At 41.7% G+C, this 12,036-nt stretch overlaps 1 protein-coding gene across 3 annotated transcripts in view; it reads right to left on the bottom strand.

Annotated features, from left to right (window-relative positions):
- Window positions 1–10,942, bottom strand: part of LOC115147218 (VPS10 domain-containing receptor SorCS1) — a 139,676-nt gene extending 128,734 nt beyond the window's left edge. For 2 of the 3 annotated variants that reach the window (XR_003866295.1, XM_029689324.1), the window contains exon 1: window positions 9,755–10,939. Coding sequence is in view for 2 of the 3 variants with exons in the window: in XM_029689324.1 (XP_029545184.1) it covers window positions 9,755–10,567 (813 nt within the window). In the remaining variant the exon portion in view is untranslated. Of the gene's footprint in view, window positions 1–9,754 lie in introns of all 3 variants that reach the window. The other variant, XM_029689325.1, reaches the window with a different exon arrangement.
- Window positions 10,943–12,036: the final 1,094 nt, after the last annotated feature.

Raw genomic sequence — 12,036 nt, 5'->3', positions numbered from 1 at the left:
GCGGGTAGTTGTGGCAGGCAGATGTGGCAGATAGTATCTCCAGATGTCTTCATCAGTCTCCGACATGTCTTTCAATGAGGTTTCACACAGATGGGAGCTGCCAAAAGCACCAGGCTTATCTCGGCAAATTTCATCCAAACCATTCCTTACTTCAAAGACAGAACCAAAATGGCCGCCCGGTTTCCAGATCTACCAAATCCGGTGGGAACCGGTCCAAGGCACATTTCAGAATGCTAAAAAAAGCTTTACAAGCCCAGTCAGTCTCAGATTTCTCACACCAAAAAAAACATGCTAAACTAATTTACTGAACAAACATTATCTTACTGTGTAAACAATGAGATTAGACATCGGTTTGTTTTTGCACCTCAAAGTTATGTATATTTTCATATGCACGCACCAGCTTAGAGATTCAAAGGAATTAACATTTTCTGGGCATGATTTATTTAACATATTAATTCACACCTGCCTTTGATATGTCTCTCACCTTATCAAGACAGGGGGCCCTTCCTCTCCACGCTCACAGCTGTTTGATGTTGCATTCTAGGGAAGGTTTTTTCTTCCATAAATCCTCATTTAATATTAATACCTCTATTCAATCTGCTAATAGGGCCACCACTCACCTGACTAGAATATCTAAAGCCACCGAGGGAAGAATTGAGTCCTTACAGGTTCACAAAAGGACAGCTGAAAGTGTTACTTCTTCACAGTCCAATCTGCAATATTCTCAAGGGAATATTGTATACTGAAATTGTAAGTAGAGTTTGTCCAATATCTATGTTGCCAAGGGAATATAGACTGAAATGATCAGTAGAGTGTGAACAGTCAACGATGCATGCCAGGTACAGCCAATGTGCTTTTTCATCTAACATCAGATAGGATGTCATTTACATACCATAAAAGATTGAGTTGAATTCGTACACTAAAATGTTAATTCTACAGATAAATCATCATGTTCATTTGTTGATTCTACCTATACATATTCATCCTCTCTCCTTCACTTTAAGAACTGAGATCATCTAAATGAACAAGTTCATTCTTAGAAAAAAGGAAGAGGAAATTAACTATCTGGCTTTATTTGCTGAACCTATCCAGTATTGTACTGTAGTAATAGCTGGTACTCAATCCTTTTTGTGTGCAACCACACCACTGTGGTAAACCTTTTTCCAGTTGTTTAATGTTGTCAGTGGGTAGCAGCGGAAGTGGGCAACTAGAATTCTCTGTTCTGGGCAAAAGCGAGCTGCATGTTTAATAACATTTAGGGGGAATTTCAATAACACACGTAAGATCTCGCTCTCCCGTGCAGCTGGAGAAATATTGTGTGGACTTAATTAACCGGTGCAATGTAAAAAAAAACAACATTATTTTTCCGTTTAAAATGGGTGACAAAAGTAAAAAAAACTGTATACATGTTCTATATAATAGCATTGTCATTTCTCAGCCCACGATTAAAAAGAAGCTCTGAGCAGAAGCTGATACAGAGCCAAGTCACGTAGAGAGGGGAACATATAGATATTAATGCACAGTAATCCTATCTGTCCTCATAGAAAGTCGTAATCTATTAAAACTACCTCCAGTGGGTGTAATAGAAAAGGAGAAGAGAACTTTGCCGTTCGCTTTTTGGTTTTGAATCTGAAAGTCCCTTCTATTGTGAGATGTCGGTTTTCCAGAGCGTAAGTGGGGAAAAAACAAGGTTAATCTCGAGTTTGATCTTGTCGCAGTGCCCATAGACGGCGCCAGACATAACCAGCCATTTATTGAAAGGAGAAACACATGTCGGCTGATGGTTCCTAAGGAGAGCAAATGCCATTCTATATTTTTGGGGGGTGGGTTACCATTCTCGGTCTCCTTGTTTTATCTGGACCTGGTCAATTAACTGGAGCCAGTCATCTCATCCCACCTCATCTCTTTCACCCCGTCTGCCTCCCCAGCGTTTCTTCATTGAAAAAAAATAATCATTTTTATCTTCGCTTTCAGCCATACTCCTCGGGGTCACAGATTGCCTGGCATTCAATTTGTGCCACATACAATTCTGCACCTGATCAGTGCGGAGATGGGCCTAGATGGGACTGTCTGGCTGCCTAAAGAGGACATCCGACTGTCTTTCAATAGCTGCCAACAATCATCCTTGTCAATCTGAATGGCGAAAGGGGACACGAGCTGCTACGAGCTCCGAGGAAACTACTAATGTGTACACACTCTGTGCACGGCGATTCATCCCAATTTGCCTGAGTTTAAGGAGGAGAGAGAAGAAGACTAGCTGAAAGCTGAACCCATTCTGGCATCTTGATATAGGGCCTACTGTATGTGTCTGGAGGAGTGTGTTGTATCTCTGTGTGTTGCAGCACAACCTATTCCAGAAACGTTCATCTTGTTTCTTTTCCATCCGTCTCCATCTTCCTGTAGCTATTTACTGAAGGGACATAATCATCAGATCTGGAATCATGCAGCTGTTCCCGTGGATTGCTTTACTAAGGTGTCGTTCAAACGCCTTATCTCGCGCCTGGGGAAAAAGTTGCTGGATGGACGTATAAAACGTTCAATTTCTCGATGTGATTAGCAAGATAGACGTGGAAAAGTGGCTTGATGTATCAAAATGTTCCTCATGCTGTATCAAATGTCCAACATGTCAATGGGATTAGCAGGATGTGTGAGTATATGAACGGTCCAGATACTCAACCATCCTCCTACTGGGAGGTTTGAACCTCTATTTCTGTCCAGTTCTGGTTAAAGGACAAACTCCACTTACTGGAGCTACGAACATGAGTGGTTCAACTCACTGCCAAAGTGGCTAGGCCTTGAATGTGAAACTCAACATTTACAATCAAATCTGAAATAATACATCTGACCAAACAAATCTAATATGAAAACTCTGCACTGGGCACATTCTATTCCATACGGAGAGCAGAGACGTACACACACAGAAGATAATCAACTCAATAACATGGCAATCAAGGAAATCCAACACTTGAGATACACAAAATGCATTGTGTTTCCCTGCTCAAGTAATTGTAAGAATATGATGCCACCAATGATTCATATTTTCTGTGCCTTTTTGCAGTTTTGAAGCAGGTGTGGACATCAACAGTACCCACATCATAGTGAACATAACTTTTCTACCAGAAGTCAACAAGGTTTTTGTTTTAAAGTAGTCTAACCTGATGCATGACACCAACCATAACACCCATCACAACAAATATACATATTACTATTTCCTGCTCACTGACAAGTCATTTAGCATTTTCCTGAAACACATGCAGAGGGAAAAACCTGATTCATAACTCAGTCATTCTGATTAACCCCTTCCATATTTTAGTCATCCTCAGATGTCTCCCTACTCTTCAGTATATACATAAATCATAGGCCGATATCCGAACAGGGATGAATTCTCACAGAGACTGATCGTGTTCCACCTTGAAGCCAGGCCTTTCCATCGCGCTTCAATGCACCTCTAATGTCATGGCCCTGCTAAGCACACCTCGCATCTCTCCCACACAGCACACACAGCCAGCTCCTCAATCACCATCACTCCCATCATCATGTCCATCGCCGTCTGCCTAAGTGTGTATGAGTGCATGTGAGATGGCTTTAAATAAATGCCACCAGTGAGCAGGAGAGGGGAACCAGAGAGGATAATATGCCATTACCACCACCTGCCTGGTATATGACGTGTCGCTGGATATTATGAAGAGGGAATCCATCCAGACGTGTGATGTGCTGAGAGGGAGAACTAGCACTTGTATGACTGCACCACTGACTGTTATTTGAGTGCGAGTTAGTTATCCGAATGAACCAACATTTGTCAAAAGGTAAACTAGGGGTACTTTCAAAAAGGAAAGTGACAAAATGTTTTGTTGTTCATTTCAGCTGAATTGGCTGGTGAAAACTATAAAATCTGTAAACATATTCAAAATGAATGGGTTTGAATTAAATAAAATTGTATAGTTAATGACAGATAAGTATATTTTATAGCAGTAATGTGCTCCAATGGCTTCCCATCCCTGCTGTCCAACATCTTGACACCAAACCATGCATGAAAAACACTATTATTTCACCTACATTTACAGCCCTGCAATCTATTTACCCCCAAGCTCTCAGCAAGCATCATCTACCAGTTGGCTTTTACTTGATTCAATCTCTATTGGTAAATAACTAATCTACTTCACTTAACACTACAGGGACCTGGAATATTGTCCAGGGCAAGCAAACATGAAAGATGATGAAATCATCAAAATATGACTGCGACAGGATCCAACAGTGAGTGGAGGAGGGTGGAAGGCAGGGGAAAAGGGCACTTACTGAAATGAAGTGTGCACTCCTGAGGCCTCCTAGGGTTGGATTAGAGTGCCACCCAGGTACATTACTTAGAAACTCAGTTTTATTATTTGTCCATGCATGCAGAGTCTGGGGCTCTATAACAACAAGGAAAGCTGACGCCTTCAATATCGCTACTAGATTTTGTTAAGGTTTTCCAACTCAGGCCGTCTTTATTATTTGTGAATAATCCTCTGGGAGTTGTCTGAGAAAGAAAAGTGAGAAGCGAAGAGCAAACCTGGGCCTGGTGGGTTTTGTTTACAGGCAAACGAGAGAGGGCTGTTAGCCAGACCGGTAAATAAACGCTGGCTAGTGGACCGTGACGGCCTCCGCGGGCCCGCCGCCTGATCAGTGCCTGACCCAGCACATACCCTGCGGCTCAATTATCCCAGACAGACACCGACACCAGAGTTAACTCTCCTACCAGTGGGAGGTGGTGGAGGGGGGAACAGAGCTTGGGAAATGTTCTCCCGTAAGATAAGCCAATCATATGGCATTGATACAGTAGTTATCACAAGATTGTATGTCTGTCTATACAAATAAATATTAGTGTGTACAGTACCACAACCACCAACCAACTGTTGAATGTAGCACATTATGACAAATATTTGTATCTATTATAGAATATGACAAGATATTTACCAGTTGCTCAGTACTATCATTAGCCCCTCTGCCACTGTAGTTGGAAGGGAATCCCATTGCCATGCAAGTAAATGTGTTTCTATCACTAATTCCTTTTGGAGATGGGGGATAATTGAAAGAGTGGATTGCACTGCGCCTTTGTTAGGCTGCTGTTGTTGTTGTTCGTATTCAAGTGATGTTACTGTGACTCACTGTTTTGTACATGGGAGTTGGGGTGTGAGGAGTGGGAATACAGGAACAGCACAGTTGGTGGTGCAGGATAATAATAAAGTGCCAAATGACTGGAAAGAAATAGCAACAGAAAACAAACTCCTCTCTGGCCATTTCTGGCAGGGCCAATGAATATGTAATAGTACATTTCTATGGTGGTGTTCTCTTGTTTAACTGCTGTGGCCCTGATTGTGTGGGTCTGTCAGTTTAGCATACGGCTCATTTAAATTGCCTGTTTGATTTTCAGCCATCTTGGATAACAGGTTGTAAATGTGCTCGGTTTAACACGACTGGCTACGCCGTGGCCACTACTGCAAGCAGGACCCGTGTCAACTTGACACCATCAAATTGTTGGTACACGAGCAAATTACAGAACATTTGATGTGGTAGAAAAACAGATCTTAGTTTGAAAGAGGACTTTCTTCTTTTTTTGCTGTAAATGTGCCACCACTGCTGTATGAGACGACTGCTGTACAGAACCATAAATAGATTCCCTCAACACATAGGAACAGCCAGAGAGAGACCGTCGTCAAACCGAGACAGCTGGTTTCTCACAACACACTTCTCCACCAACTTTGTGATCAACTCACTCACTAATTGGCTACTAAAACGTTTGATTTTCTTCTTCTGTTCGGCTCATAAAGAAACTTCTCAGAGAAATGCTTTTGTTTCGAAGTATGTTTGATCATTGTATGGCTAAAAACTCATTTCATTTTCAGTATGGGTTTTGTCTTAAGAAAGAACTGCCTCAACTGGGAAAATGGAACCAGAGTATGGCTCCTAGCTTGGTTCAAGTCTGGCTTTGGTTCTGGCTCATTGATTCTGATTATATGACTCAGACCTGGGTTCATGGAATCCCAGATGGGCGGGGTTGGCACTTTTGGGATTATTCCATTGGTTCCATTGCACCAGGCAAGCACAGCTGAAATATTTGACAGAAAACAAATACTATTTAAACCCAGATCTGCTATGACTAAAGTGAAGACGTTTCTGAGCAATACCCGATACTGAGGAGTACTGTGGCAACATGAATTCAAGGATGAAGCTTCAACACTATGTTGGCCCAATCTCAAATGGACCCCAAAGCCCTACACCCTATGCACTCGTGGAGATCCGATAGAATTTGATTGGTGTAAGCAATGTAGTTTAAACTTCTACCTAACCTACCAGATCTCCACAAGTGCTTAAGGCAAAGGGGTAAATTCGGCATTGGGCCGTTGACTTCCATACCACTCAATCCATATAAATACCCATGATGCATGTGGGCACATTCTATATCTTCTGAGGCAGTCCAAAGATGCGGAGTATACTTGTTACATGGATTGACTGTGTGTCAGGCTGCATCTTGTTATCTTGAATGACAAGCAAAGTATTTAATACCCTGACATTTCAATAATGTAAATATGCAGTCTCCTGGCACACTTTTATGTGCATGCAAGGAATATGCTAGTGCCACATATCCCCCGTTGGGACTCTGGTGTGTTTGCTGTAACCTTTCCATGAGATTTAAAATCCCAAGCCTGTCCCAACGTCTCTCCAAACAATGATCAGAATGTACAAATTATCTCAGCTCAATTTTGAGGCAAACATTTGAATCATCCATCATCTACATGTAAAATCATACAGTATTTCTCTCTCACACACACACACACACACACACACCTCTTCATCTCCTCTACTGCATGACCTCATCACTTAATCCACCACTGTCTCCTGGGCTATTATGAGAAGGCATATTCCTTCATATTCCAATCTGGCACAAACACAGCATGTGGGATCATTAATACCCTTAACTATGTAAATGCCCAATAGGTTAGATATACAGCAGCAGCACACATCCCATAAAAAGACACAGAGACACCTCCATTTCTGCTCCACGAAGCATTGTCAACTATCTGTTTATTTGCACTAGCGCTGAGATGGGAAAAATCTAAGAGTCTCTATTTATTTCTGCATACAGCAACAACTCTACATATTTAATGCAGTAGATCTATTCTTGCTCATTACAAAGTTACTTGCGTCACAAGTGAGAAGAGAGGGGGAATTGTTTCACAGTTGCACACAATTAGAACCCAATCTATTCATATCACAAAACAGCACAGGTTCCATATGATGCTGCTGGGCGATGCTGCTGGGCAATTCCACGATGCTGCTGGGCAATTCCACGGTAACAGAATTATGCTGAGCCTCAAATTTTTCTATTCAACAAAATGTATATCAAACAAAAAAAAAACATTGATTTCAAAGTTCAACAAACCAACACATTTACTGGAAGAACTGTGCCGATGCAAAGTTGACAAATTATGTTTCCAATCCCCCTTCATTTTTATGGGTCCACGTTTTCCCCAAAAATCGTAAATACCTGCTCCGAATTAAGATTCAACGATGTCTGCAGAAAGAATGGGGTGTCAGCTATGACACGACACATTGGCTGTGTTCGAAATCCCATACCAACATACTGCATACTTAATGAGTATATACACTACATACTATTAGTTCCTTTTAGTATACTGTAAACGAACGGTATCCTTTCAGTTGAGCATACTAGATCTAAGCCTGTCTACCGGAAGTTGATTCTGTTGCTATGCAACCTCTTGCTAGCTTGTTAGCATAAATTACTAGCTAGACATTTTTGTCCATTTGTAAATTCTGAGCGTTTCCCCTCTGAGCGTTCAGAGCGCACACTGGCCAAGGGGTAGGGTTGATCCAAGAATTCTGACCATCACAACGGCACTGCAGTCAAGCACACAAGCCAACAGGCTACCTCACTATGACCATTTTACTCCTCGCCACAGCAGAGCTGGTTGGGCTGTTTTCATGTTATCCAGAGCGTTGGTGACTGTAACTGTCCTGCTGGCAACAATTTAATTGAGCTTTTTTGCTGATGTTTACTGACACCGGCCATATTCAACAGGTGTTGAGCGGTCGTAAATTCATCAGTTATTCTCGCTCTGGTACACTCAGACGAGAGTGCTCTGAAATCGGAGTAGATAGCCAGAGCGAATTTATGTCCACTGAGAACTCACAACGACTCTACCACTTAGCTAAGAATGACGTGAATAATCAAGTCAATAAACATTGGGTAGTTAGCTAGCATATAGTTAATATACTGGCAAGTTCAATTTATTAGTAGCCAACTAACGAGGTAGCTAGCTAACATACCAGTAGTACCTACTGGTGTAATGATATGCGGTTCACAAGGATAGAGTAGCCAACACATTGTCAGCCAACATAACGTGTAACTTAACTTACTTGAAAAGTCATTACTTTAATAAATTGCTCAACATTTGTCATAATTAGTTAAAGCAATTTATTTTTTATCCGCTCTCGTTGGACTTCAGCTGCATATTTTCTGCCATTTTCTTCAAATCTGAAAATGGTTGTAGCCATGCCCATTTCCTGAAGAATTGCATTATGGGCCCTAAAAGTACAGAAAAAGTGTCCACTGCGTGTATACTTCATATTTTGATGAATGTAGTACGACATCTGGGAACTTTTGGCATACTAACTCTCTCCATACTATGACCAATAAGTATACTACATTCTCAATTTACATCACAAATAGTATGGTTAGTGCAAGTATTCAAACAGCTATTGACTTGAATTTACACCCGGTAACATAATTACAGTAATGGAATTTCATCATAGGTCCCTGGGTATAACTCTACACACTGGCTATTATTTTTATGAGCTCTGCCCCCAAATAAGACCACATTTGGTTGGTCCAAACTGGACAAAATCTGAACCAATCATAGATGTCTATGTTTCACAAGTTTGGACATCAAAGTTCAGCACAGTAGAGTACAGCACAGAACAGTACAGTTCATTACACTACAGTATAGAGTAGAGTTCAGTACACTACAGTACAGTTCAGTAGAGTTCGGTATAGAGTACAGTTCAGTAGAGTTCAGTACAGTTGAGTGTGTTAGCGCTGGGTAGGAACAAAAATGTGCACCACTGTGTATTAGGAAACCCTTAACAAGAGACTAGGATGACCATTTAACTACTGCCTCAGAATAAATAGGTCATACTGTTGGTGTATTTGATATCCCCCCACCTCAAATGCATAAGGTCACACTTTGGAAGATGGTTTTTCAAGCCCCCTCAGAAACACTGGGGGCATGAGAGCTGGTGATGTGTTGAAATGAAATGAGTTTCGTTACAGACAGGACTAAGTGTGGGTAATGAGGAATGGGGAGAAGGGTCAGACAGACTCTCTCTGAAAAACATGGGGGAAACTGTCTCATATAAGCAAATCCTGAGGTGATTGTGTTCTGTCTTGAGTGTCTCTGCCATGATTTCTTCAGGCACTTGATGATATCACTTAACAACAAAAGAGATGCATGTCGAATAGGCTTTGGCAATTATCCTGTGAATCCCACACTCTATAAGCGCGCCATCGCGCGCGCGCGCACACACACACACACACACACACACACACACACACACACACACACACCCTTTCGTAGGACTAATTGGCAATTTCACGAAAGTCAAACTGATGGCTACATTTTCTCTCCATTGATGCGCTGCCTGAATGCGCACATAGACCAAATATTGTTTTAAGACAACTGTACAAGTATTCACTTACACTGCTATTTTGCCCAGACCAGTGCACCATGGCTTGGTTGTGAGCGGAATCTCCGGTCAAAGCGAAGGTTGAACTGGTGAGTTTGAGTTCGTCCTGCCTCGAACTCGCCGCTCTCCTGTCCTCGTTGCTCCATCGCAATTCGGACCGTGTCACTCTGCTGCGCCCAGCCGGTGAGGTGATGCCCTCTCGAGAGTAACTCAGAGGTAGCGTCTCCCTTCTCTTGGGTGAGCCGGAGAACTTCACTTTATTGTCCCCAATATTAGCTCTCGGGCTGTTCCTACGAACTCGGTGCTTGTGTGAGATGTCGGGAATTAAATCTGCGCGAGTCTTCCCGACATCTGTATTTCCTGCATGAAGGTTCATTTTCAGGTTGGAAACTTTGTACTCACCGCGCGGGGTGAATTTTCTCTGTTTACCACCACCGTAGTGCATTCCTCCATCGAGTAGTGCGTTCTTGGAACGGAACAGCATGTCAGTATTCCGTTTTCGCCTTGAGTAGATGTATTTCCCCTGGATGCATTCATCGGACCCAACTGCGCAATCAAGCTGTTGAGTTTCGGCACTTGCAGAATTTAAACTCCGTGAAGCAGTTGCCCCGTCTCCATTTCCAATAACTTCCTCTCCGTACCCTGTTGCGAATTCTCGTGTGTCCGTTTTAAACAGTAATTCCTTAATACGCCCCTTATCTCCCGGCTGACATGATCTGCAAGTTAGCTCTGATTTGGCGGCTAGAAAGAAATATATGATTATCAAAAGCATAAACCAAAAAACGTTATTGTGCCAAATAGGGCATAATCTGACAACCCTCTCCATAGCTGGTGGCAAAGAAAGATGCTCAGTCTGGATACAATACTTTTTTTTTTTACTCTCTTCCCTTTGTGACTGTAATTGATGTTAAGCAACAGACCTCCTCGCAAATTGTGGCTCGTCCAATTGTTCTGCAGCGTTAAAAAGTGCGACTCGGCGAAGTGGTCCCAGATGAAGGATATGATCAAATGAAGCCCTGCGCGCGCGGGGGAGGAGCTGGTAGAATCCAGGGGAAAAGATAGGCGAGATTTCTTCTTGCGTCTGTGTTTTTTTTTCCCTCAAGAAGAACGACGCATTAATAAATAATTTCGCATTAAATCATTTGTTAGCATTTATCGTACGTATGTAATCTTATTCGCTCTCTCTTTAAATACTATTGTTTATATGATTCCTTTGTCAATGTTGTTGGCTATTACTATGGTATTACAATGTCCCTAACAGCTGTAGATTGTATCTACCAGTGGGCCTAGGTCTACTGTGCATGAGTCAACTTCTCAATCACATTTCTCAGAAGATGAAAGACAATGGTTATATTCATTATGAATCTTTTTAATTGCTTTAAAGTTATAGTCGTGATATTGCTCTTAGGAGGAGGGGGGGTGTTCCGAAAATATTAATTAAACTCCAATTATGCATAATGTCACGGATCACAGAGGTATGACGTATTAAGCAATCATTAAGATTTAAATACCCTCTATATGGGCATGACAATTATTATAGAATATATACTTTAGATCACATGTATCAAACTCATTCCAAAGGGCCGAGGGTCTACGGGTTTTCGCTCCACCCTTGTACTTGATTGATGAATTAAGGTCACAAATTAGTAACGAACTCCCCTCACCTGGTTGTCTAGGTCTTAGTTGAAAGGAACAACCAAAAAACCCGCAGACACGCGGCCCTCCGTGGAATGAGTTTGAAATCACTGCTTTAGTTTGTCTCTCTACGTGTGATGTGAGAACATCATAAGCAATGTGAGGTCGTTCACTTGCCTACACGATACATCTGACATCTAAAAGAGACTCAAGTTCACCTGGGACTTGCTAGAACGTGCCTCCGTGCCAAATTGACGCCGTAAATATTTTTTTATCTGAAAATATTTCATGAAGTGAGAGATGCCGCCAGTGAAGAACACTGGAGTAAACATATAGCCTAGGTACGGTTATCATAATGAGATAATGTTAATTTCCCTTCACACATCAGAAAGAAGAGTATTACCATTTAAAAGGCATAGGTTCCTAGACTGGGAAAAACGGTCAATGTCAGTAACTTGGGGGGGAAACACAAACACGCCAGAAATGTAGCTGTTTGTTTTTCTCTGCCTTTTAATGATGTGATACGCTATATATTATGTATGCGATAATTGTTGCGCTGATGAGCATTTAAATGCATAGCGTGAAATACAAATTAACACAAACCACCTTGATAGGTTTTTTTCCTTAATATTCAGAACATAAAGAGTTGTTGAAACAATA

This window comes from Salmo trutta, chromosome 14 (genome assembly GCF_901001165.1).
Source record: "Salmo trutta chromosome 14, fSalTru1.1, whole genome shotgun sequence".
Classification (NCBI taxonomy): domain Eukaryota; kingdom Metazoa; phylum Chordata; class Actinopteri; order Salmoniformes; family Salmonidae; genus Salmo; species Salmo trutta.
The sequence above is the reverse complement of the archived record's forward strand: the minus strand, read 5'-3'. Positions and strand labels throughout refer to the sequence as shown.